The 15563-nt window shown below is 41.1% G+C and overlaps 1 protein-coding gene across 2 annotated transcripts; it reads left to right on the forward strand.

Annotated features, from left to right (window-relative positions):
* The first annotated feature begins 573 nt into the window (after nucleotides 1-573).
* Nucleotides 574-14142, forward strand: CNOT11 (CCR4-NOT transcription complex subunit 11). Of its 2 annotated transcripts, XM_074815091.1 has the most exons (7): nucleotides 574-1000; nucleotides 1837-2001; nucleotides 6351-6503; nucleotides 7071-7273; nucleotides 8027-8229; nucleotides 11092-11188; nucleotides 13790-14142. In XM_074815091.1, the coding sequence occupies exons 1-7, from the start codon at nucleotides 574-576 to the stop codon at nucleotides 13985-13987; spliced, it is 1446 nt and encodes a 481-aa protein (XP_074671192.1). In that variant the 3' UTR covers nucleotides 13988-14142. The 2 variants fall into 2 exon arrangements, with proteins under 2 accessions (XP_074671192.1, XP_074671193.1); XM_074815092.1 differs by lacking the exon at nucleotides 6351-6503.
* The last annotated feature ends 1421 nt before the right edge of the window (nucleotides 14143-15563 follow it).

Consider the following 15563-nt stretch of genomic DNA (forward strand, 5'->3'; position numbering starts at 1 on the left):
CCCACACCCGGGCAGGGAGAGGCAGCGGCGGCGGGACCGGCAGGCGGCGCTCTGCTTCGGCCCGCCTGCTGCCCCCAGAGGAGGCTCCCCGCGCAGGGCCGGCCCCGCTCCCTCCTGGCCGCCAGCCACAGCTCTCTCGCTGCGGGCAGCGCGCCCCGGCCGGCGCGGGGCCGCCCCTCACAGCGCGGAGCGGGGGTGAAATCCCCCCGCCACCCCGGGCGGCTCCGCAGCCCCGAACCCGGGCCCAGGCTCCCCCTGCTGGACCCGACGGCGCGGGAACGCGCGGCGCCGCGCGGCAGCAGCCAATCAGTCATCCCCCCGCCAGCCCCGCCCCGCCGGGCCTCTCCGCCAATCCCGTTCCGCGAGGCGGGGGCGCGGGCGCGGTTCGCCGCGCGGCCAATCGTGTGCGCGTCTCCTCGTCGCCCCGGCGGAACGCCCCGGCGGCCGCCGTTCCCCTTACGGCCGTGCCGTAAAGCGGGGCCGGCGCGACAGCGCGCGTTTGGCGTTACGGCAGCGGGGAGCGGCGGGGCTGGAGCGGGCGGCGGCGGCGGCGGCGGCGGCGGGCGGGGGCGGATGCCCGGGGGCGGGGGGAGCCCGGCGCCCGGCACTCAGGTGGGAGCGGAGGCGGGCGAGGCGGGCGGCGCGGCGGGCGGCGGCGCGGCGGGCGGCAGGATGAGCTTGTCGCCGAAGGAGCTGTCGAGCCTGCTGAGCATCGTGTCGGAGGAGGCGGGCGGCAGCACCTTCGAGGGCCTCTCCAGCGCCTTCCACCACTACTTCGGCAAGGCCGAGCACTTCCGCCTGGGCTCCGTCCTCGTCCTGCTGCTGCAGCAGCCCGACCTGCTGCCCAGCCCCGCGCAGCGCCTCACCGCCCTCTACCTCCTCTGGGAGATGTACCGCACCGAGCCCCTCGCCGCCAACCCCTTCGCCGCCGTCTTCGCCCACCTCCTCAACCCCGCGCCCGAGCGCGGCGGCGACGAGGCCGAGCGCACCCCGCTCTCAGGTGCGTCCCGCCGCCGGGCCGGGCCGGAGGGGGGGACGGGGACGGACACACGGACAGAGGAGCCCTCCCGGTGGGGGAGGACCCGGCGGAGGCACCGCTCAGCGGCGCGACTTCCTTACCACTGCCCGATCGCGGCTTCCCGCCCGTCGGTTTCCCTTTCCGCGTCTGGAAAAAGCGGTGGGAGTTTTTCGTGGCAAGTGTCTTTAGGCTTGATGTCAGATAGGCCGCTTGGTTGGACCACAACACGGAATTCTGGGGAGAAAGCCGTTGCGAAAACCCGGAGGTAATAGGAGGCTTTTGACAGCTTTAAAGCTGTGAAACAAACCTCTTAAAAAAAACCGAACCGTGAGAGTGAAGTATTTTTTCACATCTCAGTAAATACAAGCGTGACAGCAATGGGTAAATCTGTTTCTAAAAAAAATTGCTTCTGTAACTTACAGTATGAATTGCAATGTCTGGTCATACTTAATAGCCCACTAGTTGTCTAAATGGGAAAGTGTGTAAAGAAACCACTGTGACTGACTTAGCATCGGATGTTGCATGTCAAGATGCATGATACCCATCAGTGTAATGCTCTGTTTTCACAGAGTCACAGAATGGTTTGGGTTGGAAGGGACCTTTAAAGATCGTCTGGTCCAACCCCCCCAAATTTTACATCACTTCAGGAGCTGAGTAGATAACAGTTCTGTATGTACGCATAAAGACTCTTCAGCTGCACTCATCTTGCCTTAAAACACTAGTTTGTATTAGAGTTTTGCTTGTTCTATGTGAAGCATATGGAAACTGTTAATGCTACTGCCTTAAAAATCAGGTTGTTTTTCATTATGTCTCCACAGGCTTCTTACCTCCCATTACTCCTCCAGAAAAATTCTTTCTTTCTCAACTGATGTTGGCCCCCCCTAGAGAACTGTTCAAGAAGACTCCTCGGCAGATTGCTTCCATGGACGTGGGGAACATGGCCCAGTCAGTGGATATAAGTGGGCTTCAGCTGGCATTAGCAGGTAAGGAAGGTTTGCGGCTGTGGTTCACTTATGAATGGAAATGCTAATTGTAATGTGGCTATGAGTTACCCGAGAAACACTCTTGTCTATCCTAAATATGAAAAAAGTTGAACTATGCTTTAGGGTCTTCAAGCCCATGTTCAAGCACATAGAGAAACTTGAAGCAGAGATTGCATTTTAACTGTTTTATTCTACTTAAGAAGCAGCTTTTTAAGCATATATGTCACTGTCTTAAACATGAGGACATTTTGCAAGCGTAGGAAGATTTTAATCTAAAGCTTTGTGGGGGTTTTTTTGGGGTGATTTTTTTATTGGTGTATTTTTATCCCTTTTCACTCTTTGCAGTATTCCTAGTATGAGAGAACAGGCATAACTGTCACACTGTCATATACCAGAATTTCCGCTGTACCTGGCAAATTGGCTATTACAATTACATCTTCAGTTTTATAAAATAAAGTCAGATCTTACAGTGTTAGCTCAAGAGTGGGAAGGTGGTCTACTTTTACTAGATTGAAAAGAAAAGCAATGTGATGCTTGTCCTTTGACAGGAGAAAAGGAGCAGGAACATGGTTGTTCTGATCACGTTGACTGATGAGTCATATCTGGAGCTAATCTGAAATAGAAAATATTGTTGGGAACAAGGACCCAGTTTGAACACCAAAAAATAGTGGTTTTTTCCTAGGTACATGCAAATGGACCCACTTGCTTGAAAACTGACCATCCCTCTTCTATATCTGTACAATGCAGTTTATTGCTCTGAAGCCAGGCACTAATTAGGCTTTCTCCATCCTGCAACTGTATCTTGGTATTGTCACTTTTTCTGCAGAATCTGACATGGACTTGTTATGCTGTGGTATACTGTCCCTCGTTCACAGAGTACAAATGTCCTCTGGTGTCCTCCTTAGCTACTATTTCCAGACTGTGGGATCTTTTGAAAATGCAAATTGAATACCCTAACATACAGTCACAGATGAGACAAACCCTTCTGGTTCTTGTTCTGTTCACCCTGTCTGTGCTTTCTAGAATACTTCAGCGAATTCAGATTTTGTGAAATTTAAGGTAACTTGTGATTTTTAGCACAAGGCATACATGATGACTCAAAGAAGCCTGGAGTTTTTTCATTTGTTTTTACTTGTTTTCCCCTTGGCACTGTGTTTACCTTCTGAACAGTTTGTTCTCATTAAAAATGAAACATGCAGAGAACCTCAAAACTGTAGTGTTGTGGATGGGTACTCTAGGCCACACGTTTTAATTTGTCTTTTTTTTTTTTTTTGAAAGAGAAGGCAGTGATGGCTTAAAGTACAGTACAGTCATTAATGGTGCTTTGCAAAATTAAGCCCTGTAAGATGTGCTTGTATCATTATTTATGTAATCCAGTAAACATGCATAATTAATTGCTTTTGAGCAGTTGTAGGAGTTATGTAACAAAACAAGCTGCATTTGAAAAAGCTTTATGCTGTCTTTCTCAGACTTCTTGCTGTAGCTCCCTAGAATAAACGTCTGCTTTCTATTCTCTTTCTTAGAAGATAAATCTTTTGCTTGTTTTAATATTGTGATGCCTCTTGTCTGTTGTGTTTTGGAAGGTCTGTGAGTTTTTCACAAGTCTTCAGTATATTTCTCCTAATGATACAATATGCAGGATGAAGGTGGTGCAGGGTGATGGTGATTAGATACGGTGTTTAGGGTGTTTGGTTTACAGCTCTTCCCCCCAGCATTTCACAGAATATAACAGCTGTGAGATTTGGTGGCCCTTTAAAATTGTGGTCCCTGAGACAAATTCAGGGCTATTTAGAGCAGGATGATTTTGACTTGCTTTTAATCAATTTAAATAATTTAGAAAACATTAAATTTTTTCAGTCAGCATATCTATCCCAATCCTTCTTTTTTGTAAAGGGAAGAAAAAAATACTTGGCTTGTCTTCTGAACTTGAGAGCTCATTGTGACAATTCACTTGCAGCTGTATAGTGGTTTTTCTAGTTTTGATTTTCTTTTTTGTTTTTATGGTCTGTTGTTGTCATCTGTGACTGTCCCCTGCCCCCCATCCCCCTTCCCCCCTGCTCCAAAAAAAAAAAAAAAACCAAACCAAAAATAAGTTAGAATAGAGCATCTTGGGAATGAGTATTAAAACTTGCCTTATTCTCTTCTCCCTCTGGTCTACAGAAAGTTCATTGGAGCCTCGGTCTCTCCCTGTAACTTGGTTTTGTTGATCCTGAGGTGTTTTTGATACAGTGTTGTTACCATATCAAAAATGTAATTTTTGACTAGTTGCAGGGATGGGTCTTATGGCAAAGTGCTCCTAACAGTTTTGTCTGCTAACCCTTATTTAAGAGTAATTGTCCTGTATTAAAGTTTGTAATACATTGTAGAGCTTTCCTTTAAGAATCAAAGACAACTTCTTTTTACCTGTAAGAAGAAAAAAACCCAGCTCCATAAAGGAACCTAAGTGATTGTTTTCAGATTACTTTTTTTAAATTTAGATGTCTTAGTTCAAGGTACTATATTCTTTCTTGTTAAATCACCATGTTCTAATTGTGGCTTCTGCTTACCTGAAACTGTTGATGCAGCCCTAATTCTTGAAGCAGTGAGGGAGAGTGAGCTTTTGAGCTTCAATGCATATATTTAAAGGCTCATGCAGGCTTCTAAAATCAGTGAATTGGAGGACTGCCTCTTAAACTTTTATATTTCTGATTAAGCATCATTAGTCATTTGAAATTGAGGATACAGTCAAATCAGTGACTTACTTTTACCAACTGATGGATTTAAGTTCTAGACTATAAATGAAAAGACTGAAAAAAGACACCCAATACCTTTTTTTTTTTTTTTTCCCCATGGAACTTCATTTGTTAAATCAACCCTTCTGTTCAGTGGCTAAATGAAGGTACTCACAAGATGGAGTTTGAAACAGTTTGTAAAGTAGAAGACATGTTTTATAAACCAGCTGATTTGGACTTTGACTTTAAAGTTGTTATTTTGAAAATAACTGAGAAGTATGCTAGTTGTTGTTTTTAACAGAAAAACATATCCTGCTATGCTACTTCAGTGAGCATATATGCAAATGTTTGCGCGATCTGAAATAATTGAATGAAGTAGGACAGAAAGCCAAAAAAGAAATTAGCAGTGGGTGGTACTTTGTTTGGATTATCCTTTTGTCACTCACAGTTTCAGCATCTCTTACGGATTTGGAGTTATATGAAGTAGTTCATATGCATGGGAGGCTGGAAAGGGTCAACATGGTTGCACAAAAAAGAGCGAGCACACTTTGTTTAGAACCGATAGGGACAATACACTAAATCTGACAGCACTACGCTTAATTAATCAGGAAAAGGAATGGTGCTTAGTTTCATGTCGAACTTTTTCAAGGGATTCCTTGTGTGGTACCAACAATTTTGGATTTCAGATTACTTAAGGCTTAATCTGCTTCTTAATGTTCTCGGTTAAAGTGGGTGGGGGGAAGGAGTGTCAGGTGGTGTTCTGTAGTGGTTTTCTTCTGTTTTTTGTCTGATGGGGATTTTTTGCCACAGCAATGGAAAACATGATATCTCAATAGTACAGAGAATATAGAAGATCAGCCATTAAGTCTTCAGGTAGAGAAGAGTGATAGATTGTGACAGAAGAACACCTGAAAATCTGACAGTGCAAGTGTCGAGCCACACAGTTTCTTCTTGGCCAGTTTCTTCAAGTCTTCAGCTGTATATACTAACCTTAATATTATTTTTGTAACTTGTTTATGTCCTGTAATTTGGCCTTGAAAGGGACACTTTCAGCTCCTCTCAGGTTTGCTTTAATGAGGATGTATGTAGAATCATATAACAATTAAACATCTTTTTCCACACAAGCTCTTACTGTAGCTTGATAGCGAATGCAAAAGTAGCTTACACAGCTCCACTGAAATGTTTTGGATGAATTTGAATAGCTGACTTCAGGTCTAGTATGACCATTATCGCTGCAGAGTCTGTAAATGTATCTGTGTAGATTTTTCACTTCCCTACTGTGAGAAGAAGTGATTGCAAAACTAGATATAGCATGTGAACTCTTTCAGGAGTACCATGGGAACCTACTAACATGCTTTTAGACACAGATTACATCAGTTACCTTTTCTAAAGCCAAGACTATGTTTCAGATTAATTTCTATTTCTTCTTTATCCTTGCTGCATACCTCTGTCCCTGGCCTGTCAACCATCACTCTTGAGTACTAGCTGCCTGACACAGTACTAAATTTCATGTTGATGTTATCTGGGTTTTTTTAAGCTAGTTCTTGTCTAAAGCTGCTTTTTTCTCACTACTTTTAGTATTCCAGGCATCTCTGTTTCAATTTTATGCTTTAATATTATGGACTGGCCTTCTTTCAGAACGTCAGTCCGAGTTGCCAACACAGAGCAAGGCCAGCTTCCCCAGCATTCTCAGCGATCCTGACCCAGATTCTTCCAACTCTGGTTTTGACAGTTCTGTTGCCTCCCAGATCACGGAAGCCCTAGTGAGTGGACCAAAACCTCCTATAGAAAGTATGTGCATTTTCACATCTTTGTTTCTGTAACTCATGACATGCTATGTTAATATACTTCTCCAGATGAAATGTAATGTAATTCAGAAGTATTTTGAAGGTATGAAATGGGAATGAAGATGAATGAAACAGTGCAGAACTGTCAGGCTGTCTCCAGATCAGACTCTGTAGTGTTCGTGTTTCCAAACTTCTAAAAAACTGGAGCCTGTCTTCAAGCTGTTACCCGTGTCATCTGTTGGTGAAAACACTGGCTCTGATGCCCCTCAGATCTTAGTCCCCTACGCTAAGATTTGCATTGACTGTGAACACCTTCCAAGGAAGCAGTTACTGTGGAAGGAAAACAGACCATAGAATCAGTAACAGTGATCTGAATCAAGGAAAAACAAGCTATGTAACAGCATCGCTAAAAATCAGAAATAAATGTTTTTCTGGGAGGCAAAGGATCGTAATGCTGGTTTTAGTATTATAATAACTTAAAGAAATGGGGGCTTCGGAGTCTTTCTTTTTGTACTGGTGTAAAAGTCAATACCCGAAGCTTAAAAAATACTTCACATTGTTGCCATTTTAGGTCACTTTCGACCAGAGTTTATTCGACCACCACCTCCACTCCATATATGTGAGGATGAATTGGCATGGTTAAATCCAATAGAGCCAGATCACACAATTCAGTGGGATAAATCAATGTGTGTTAAGAACAGCACTGGAGTTGAGATAAAAAGAATCATGGCAAAAGCTTTTAAAAGTCCCTTGACTTCCCCCCAGCAAACACAGGTAAGTATCATGCACTTTTCTGTCTAAAATGATTTTCTAACAAGCTATTAACTCATGTATTTTAGAAAACTTGTATCACTTTAATTGATCTGTGTTTGGATTCAGGAAACTGCAAGGACTTTAAACTGTAAACACCCAAGAGTTTTGACTTGGGTTTGTATGAATAAGGAAGAAATCTTTAAACTTCATAGCATTGACTGGACATAGTTAGAGTTGATCAATAAGTGGCACCAATAATCTTCTGCATGGAAAAATCTTATAACGAAGTTGTCCATGCTTATGTGGAAGTTTTCAATAAGTAATTATTTCAGAAATGCCAACACTGAACTATTTTTTTCCCCTCAATCTGATAGCATTACCCCTAATTTCAGTGGGATTTTTTTATAATTATTATACTAACACTATAAAATATCATTTATTTACAGAACTTTTTGTGACAGTGAACTCAAAATTGAGGTTTCTTTCTGCTGAACAGGAAGCTACAGAAGGCTGAAACTTTTCATGTTTTTTTCTCCCTCCCTTGCCACCCACTGATGAAAGACCACTAAATGCCTTATTAAAGGTTTTATGGGCACAGCTGCCTTTACATACAGATTTTAAAATATACCTCCAGTGTCTTTCAATAGAGATGCCTAAATCTAAAGGGTTATCATTCTCTTGTAGCTTAGATGTATTATAGCAGTTTCTTCAAGCTGTAATGTGAATAGATAGGGGGGAAAAAAAAAACCTGAGTTGTCTTTTTTTTCTTTACAGCTCCTTGGAGAACTGGAAAAGGACCCCAAGCTTGTTTACCATATTGGTCTCACTCCTGCCAAATTGCCAGACCTGGTTGAAAACAATCCTTTAGTAGCTATAGAAATGTTGCTAAAACTGATGCAATCTAGTCAAATAACAGAGTATTTTTCTGTCTTGGTCAACATGGACATGTCCTTACATTCAATGGAAGTTGTAAATCGGTGAGTGCTATCTCAAATCTAAGAAAGTTTCCTTAAATATGTAAAATAAATAACTGAACAGTTATTAAGTAATTGTGAGGCTGGCCACAGGGCTGTATTTGGATGCGTTCCAAAGACTACCAGAAGTAACAAGAATTGAAGAAATGACTAGTCAGATTACAGTGAAGGAAAAGAGTATCAAATTATCATTCCCTTTTCAATTTCTCTATGCTGTTTGTGTTTTGTTTTTCTAATACTCTTCTAATAATAAGACTTAGTGTGGTCTGATTAATCCTGCAGAGGAAGAGGGTGCTGTGGATTTGTTGCTTTCTATGACTACTGGACTGTCTTAAGTCTGTTTCTTTCATAACAGCTTTACTTGCTTTTTGTGTAGTTCCTTATTGGTGGTGCCTGTAGTTAAAGAAGAAAACCTCTTATTTTAGTCCAGACTAAGTTTGTAAAGTTAGCTGTGGATTGGTGATAAAGAATTGAACCTCTTGAACATCTTCAGTGCGAAGTTCAGAGAGTACTGCCAATTTTGAAGTTCCTTTTTACAGCAGTGCTATTTTAAAGTATTACTGTAATGTTAACAGCTTCCTATTAGCAGTAGCAAAACTGCAACTTAACAGGAAAAAACCCCAAAGTTTCCCAGCAGAAAGATGTGATGGTGGAGGCATATATATTAAATTTTATATTATTTATAGTTATATAATAATCCAAATTTTGCTTTAATGAAAATTATACTTTTATATTAATTATGTATAACATACCATATTTTACCATACTAGGTTTGGTAAAAAGCACATTTCTTGCACAGGTGCTATGCTAGTTAATCTTTCAGTCCCTGCTCCAAAAATGGAGAGGCTTATTCAAATAAAACGCTGTGTTAACATTAGCAAAGTGTTTCTACTTGGAAAAGAATGGGGAAATATATTGTGTTGTGGATAACTTCAACTGGAGTTGACAATTACTAGAAAGTCATTTTATCAAACTGTTATGTTCAGCTCAAAGCAGAATTTAAAATGGTTATCACTTAAGGGAGTCTGTCACTGCAATCTGTAATATGTCTAAACTTTTATTCAGACATCAGGTTCCCGATTAATGTATAAATTTCACTAGCAAGTACATGTCCTATGTCCCAGGAAGCTGCAAGTATGGTTTTGTCACTGTAGTGACTGTCACTCCCTCTAATGGGTCACAGTCCAGTTGTTCCTGATGGAGAAATTCCCTTTCTTTTCTCGTATCTAAAAATTAGCCTCATCTCTAGGTTCTGTCTTCTTTTTCAACTGAGGTGACAGTTGTGTTTTATTAGGACATCTGGAAATGTTAATTTTGATCCTTCTTGGGGTATGCTTGTGTGGAAGACAGAAGACTACAGTGGGACAAAGGGCAGTTATTGTGAGAATCCTCCACAAAAAGTTAATGCCACACTAATCTGCTTAAATGCAACTTGCATTCTTGATGCGGATTAAGTGAACAAAAGGTGGTATTGTTAAATAGCTGTACTGCTTTGCATTCATGCCCTCTCTTCATTGGGAATAGCTTCTGCGTATAGGTACAACCCATTTTCTTAACAGGAATGCTAGCCCCTTCAGTGGGAAAACTTCTCAGACAAGCTAATCACCACAAACTACAAAAATGCATCTCTCCCACTACTTTCTTCTGTTTCTTGGCAATTACTGAATGTGAACAACCAAATCAGCCCTGTTCAGCAGTCTCTGCAGCAGAGTTGAATTACACCTTAAATATCATTTGAGAAAAGAAACATTTCTGCAATAAATCCCTTCCTACTGGTGCAGACTGACAGTAGTTACTGCCCTGAAGTTGGTCACAGAGAACTAGTGGTAAGAAAAGAGCTTTTACTCCTGTTCAGGATTGCTGCACCACCAGTCAGGCATGCTGGTTCTTCCACAGCGTAACTACCATAGAAACAACTCTTCTCAAACTGCAAAATGACTGTCAGTGCAAACAGGGAGACACTGATTTTTAGGTGAAATGACACAAAAACTTGAATCTGAAATGTCTAAAACATGCACTGTTTTTCCTGTTGTCCCCCACCTTCACTACTAGAGATAGGACTGGTTAGAGTTACTTTGGTCAAATTCTGTTGTAACTTTAAGGCAGTTCTACATTTAGTGTATGTTGTTACTTTGAGAGCTGTATTGCTTTTTCAATTAAGTAACAGTGGCAGCTCCAATACTTTAGTAGTCAGTATTGTTAAACCACAAATAGGTGTGCTTTGCTGTTAACCCTTAAAAATACACTAATACCATTCATTCTTTGATGCAGTAGTTCTCCAGTTCTTCTGTAGTACGAAGCTTCTGAGATTATTGTGCATCATTAATCTCTATTTAACATTTTCATCTAATCAGGGTCTCTTTTATTTGATCTGCAGATATTCATATTGTTTCAGTTCCTAGGACTAAAGTTTGGATCAGAAGGAACTAGGGAAACTGATCTTTTGCCACAACAAAGGAGCTACTCTGCTTGTATACTTAAGGAAGGAGTTCGGTATCTAGGTTCAGTACCTGAAATTCAAATATGAATAAGCAAAGTTGTATTGCACTGCTTATTGCAGAAGAACCTTGGTACTTGGACAGCTTGGGGGCTTCACTGTAAATTGGAAACTAGTATCATTGACTCATTTGTGTAATACATAGTGTTTGTAGGTGTGTCAAATATACTGGAAACCAATCTAACTCAACTTCTGTACTGTGTCAGAGTTAAAAAAAAAAGTTAATGACGAAATTTAAATGATCAGAAATCAGCTTTGTATGACATGACTGGCAGTGACCTAATATCACAGGTCTAACTCATCTGTTTTGTAATGGGATCACTAGATTTATGGCTTCATAAACCACTGGATATTTTTAATTTGAACAGGCTTACTACTGCAGTTGATCTCCCACCTGAATTTATTCATCTTTATATCTCCAATTGTATCTCCACCTGTGAACAGATTAAAGACAAATATATGCAGGTGAGTACTTTAGTAAATTGGTTAGGAAAAAGAGTCCCATGTATTGCTCTGTATGTGTCGAGATAAGGCTGATAACATTAAGTTATTCTGTCTTAACTGCTTCTTTATTTCAAAGGCATGTGGGTTTTTTTTTCTAACACACTATGCAGTTCTTTATAGTGTTTAACAGAGGTTTCTTCACCTTTTTACAAGACTTCACAGGTAATTACTGTTCTCTGGTTTTCTGTAGACATAATAAACTTCTTCCTGGCAAAACTGCAGTTTTATGTGACTTGGGTCCTTACATGCACAAGGTTTATCTGTCACTCAGTGTGCCTTTTCTTCACCCCCAGTATTAGTTGTTTGCCTTCTGCTTAGTCTTAAGCTTCAAGTTTCTTTTCTGTACAAGTGTGCCTACCACTTCCAGACCTTTGAGGTGACGTTAACAAAACTCACGTCTAAGTCTTGCCCTCCAATCGTGACCTACAACAGTTTGCAGATCTCCTCAAAGACCTAAAAACCTTCTGTTTTGTCTTCCCAACACTGTACTCTGCTTCCCAAGCCTGTCATAATTCCTCAGTACCAGCATGCAAGTTGTAGTCTTCAAGGATCTTTACCCCCTGGGGAGGTTTCCACACCTTTGGCATGTATGGTTGTCTACATGCTGTGCAAGGTACTTCCTTCTATCATAAACCAATCTGTTGGTTTCACCAAGTGCCCAGTAGAACTTGTTTTCTTGGATACGTCATTGGGGAAGAAGTTCCATGTTCAGTTTACCCAAGGCTTTGTGAATCTTGACCAAGTTCTGCCTCGCTTTTTCCTCTCAACATGGAGGGACTGTAACCTCTTTAGTCTCTTGCAACAAGGCAGCTGTTCCTTTCCCTTAAGCTTTTTTGGTGTCCTCCTTTAGTGCCTTCTCTAGCTCTACTATATCCTTAAGCTGCAGAGACGACAATTGCATGTAGTACACAGAATATGGGTGCAGTGTGGTTTTAGATAACAGCAAAAACCCCTCTGTCTTGTTCTCAGTACCCTTCTGGATGATGACTAACCATTTGTTATCTTTTGGTGGCTGCTGATGCTTCTGCTTTCGTACTCTGCCAGATACACATGGGTGGCTTGATCTGTGACCTGCTGAGTAGCTGTGCCTGTATGTTTGGTAGAATAGGAAAATAGCAAGCAGACCTGGGCTGCAGCTGAGAGTGTGCCCACAGGGTGGGACACTGTGTTCAGAGGGGCTGCTGAGAGCATATAGCAGCTGTGCTTCAGGGACACGGGACAAAAAAGAACAGAGGGTCAAGGAACATGTACCAATCACCAAGTAGGGTGCAAAGTTTGAGAGATCTAACATTTGTTAATACTGTGTATGAGGCTTCACAGCAACTGAGACACAAGATGTTTTGTTTGAAAAGTATGGTACAAAAACACTCCTATTGAAAGAGGCATGATCCTCAGAAATTGGGAGTCAACCATTATCTTGCATTTGTACTTTTGTTCCAAGTTTCACGTTCCTCAAAAGTTACTCTTGCAACTTTGTGTAGCAGAGAAGGAAATAAGTTGTTTAGTTTCTGAATTTTCTTGGTATAGGTAGCAAATTTTGCAATAGTAAGCTCAGTTCCTGTAAAGATAGCTGATAGCTTATTTTCAGTGTCAAATAATCTAAAATACTTTGGACACTTAATCTCAAGTCTTCTCAGTTCTGTCTGATAAACATTGTTCATGTATATAGTTGCTTTTAGAGAAAGGTTTGGGTTCAACTCTCTCACACAATATGTGAAGTATGAGACCACTTTAATGATAAAGATCTGCTTTTGTCCTTGATGAAAAATGTACTCTGTATAAAGCAGATGGTTAGTGAGTGGATCTGTGTATGACAAATTGTAGGTGCCAGTTCCTAGTTTTCCATGTCCCAACTCCCAGCATGCTCTTCAAGGTGTTACCCAAGCAGCCCTTAGGAAGGAGGAGCAGTTCTGAGATTCCATCTTTGCACTGAATCAGGAAGGAAATTGAGCCATGAGCTCTGAGGCATGTTCTTGGATTAGGTGTCCCTGGTACTGTCTTTCCTTCTAAAATGGAGCAAGAGGGTCAGGTGCTAATTCAATAACAGAGCACTTCCCACCAGACAAATTTGGGATCAGTTCTGCTCCTGTCACTTCCCATCTGGAGTGCCTTCATCATGTGGTGACTGGGGAATTTTGAGAAGTGAAGCTTCTTCATTTTTCTTTATTATGTTATTGTAGAAAATAAAGACTAAGCAAGACCCTAGTGGTGATATCATCTTAAGCTACAATCCCTTCTCTCTGCCTATTCAGAAATTATGTAATAAAGAAATTAAGTATAGTAGGTAGATGTGGTGCTTCATTTGTGCATGGGACTAATCCTGAGAAAGCTCCTGTATCCAGAAGTACATTATTATAAAGCAGATTCCATTTTTTAAATATGGTAGTAGTATGGGACATGGAAGAGTAAGGGCAGCACATACAAATCTTGGGAACAAGATTACTGCCGAAGCGAAATTGCTCCTGAAATGCCTCAGTTGTACTGCTGGGGGCCAACAGTCCTTTAACTGACTTGGTTGCAAACATCTATTTGGATTATGAAACCATCTCTCTTCTGTTTCAGAACCGCCTGGTACGTCTTGTCTGTGTCTTTCTCCAGTCTTTAATCAGAAACAAAATTATTAATGTACAGGACTTGTTTATAGAAGTGCAAGCATTCTGTATTGAGTTCAGTCGGATACGAGAAGCAGCTGGCCTTTTCAGATTGCTGAAGACACTAGACACTGGGGAAAATCCATCAGAGACAAAAACATCAAAATAGAACCACTGTGTTACTGGCAAAAAACCCTGAAACCCTGCCAGCGTTCTGTACCAATTAACTGTATATTTTAAATTTAAATCACTGGATTAATGATGTAATACATTATAAATAGCATTTTGTGCATTTAAACAATAAATACTGCTTTTTCTGATACACTTGCTTGAGTTTGTGAAGTGTGTTAGGCCTTACACTTACGCTGTTTTTGACTATGGGTCGAACTCTGTATGTCATATGCATATCCTGAACTACAGGCCTTACTTCCAGAGAGAATGTAAATGACAGTGGCCATTTCACAGCAAATTTAAGTATTAATCTGGCACTCACTGTCTTTGTGTCCAAACCTGTTCGTGAATAACTAGTCAACTTGTATGAAGGTAAGGAACTTCGGTTCCTATTTGTGCTTTTTTTACTGTGTGAGACTTTCTAGAAGTTGGATACAACTTCTAATGATGCATGCTGTTTTTGGTAAGGGAAAGTCTGTCTTTTTCTAGACATAAAGCTAAAGGCTTATCTTTACATGGCAGAAATGAAGTGTATGTGCTGTAAACTCAGAGCAGTCCCCTCTCCTTTCAAGATCATTGAATCTTTCCAGAATACTGGCCTCATACTACCAACCATCAGTAGTTAAGTACCACACCTGTTTTATGCTTGTAAGAATGCTTCACTGAGGAAAGATGGTCCCATTTCTTCCATAATCAAGTTATAAGCCTCTTCTCGCTTCAAAAGTTACATAGGCAGTTGCTCTGTGGCTACCAAAATTAAAGTATTAGCCTCTTCCTTCTAAAGCCTATAGTTAGAGTACCATTCAGGTGTTGGGGAAACTGGGGAAGGAGTCTGCTGAAATATTATTTTAAGCTGATAGTAGAATAGCTGCTGTTATTTAAGCTCTGAGACTGAAAAGGAAAATAACTTGAAAAGCTAGCTAGTTTTAATGTAATGCTACTTGATAAATGAAAGCTGGCTTAAATCTGCATATGCTTCTCAAATTTTTATGAAGTACAAGATCAATAATGCAAGGTCAAGAGTGTCATTTGGCTTTCCAAGTAATTTAAGTTGGTAAATTGCTTGGATTGAAAATCCCATCACTCTGATGCAGCAGTCTTTTGGTAAGAAGTCCTGTGAGAAGTGTTCTCTAGTCATTAGGGGTTAGACTTGTAAGATGTACTAGGCCAACTAAAATAGCACTTGCATAAGGTCTGTTCCAATGCAAGACATTTGCTATAAGCCACTGTTAGCAGCAACAGTTAACCTAGCTTGTGCCCTAAACTTGTACCTTAATGCTTTACATCTACTAAAGTTGAAATACAAGTTGACTATTTCCCTCTTCAAAGGGAATTACCCCTCTTCAAAGACACAGTTAAAAACACTTTATATAGGTTGTAGGCTTTTGTTTGGGACTTTGTCGTAAGATGTAGTACTAAGTAGTAGTACTAACAGGCTCCATGAGAAAACCGATTACTACTGCTCCAAGGCATTGCAATCTACCTTATGATTTACAGAATTTAAAGGAATTTAAGTCTTGCCAAAAAAAGAAGTAGGTTGCTACTATGATACTACAGCAAAAGCCTAGCTGTTC

This window comes from Strix aluco, chromosome 2 (assembly GCF_031877795.1).
Source record: "Strix aluco isolate bStrAlu1 chromosome 2, bStrAlu1.hap1, whole genome shotgun sequence".
NCBI lineage: Eukaryota > Metazoa > Chordata > Aves > Strigiformes > Strigidae > Strix > Strix aluco.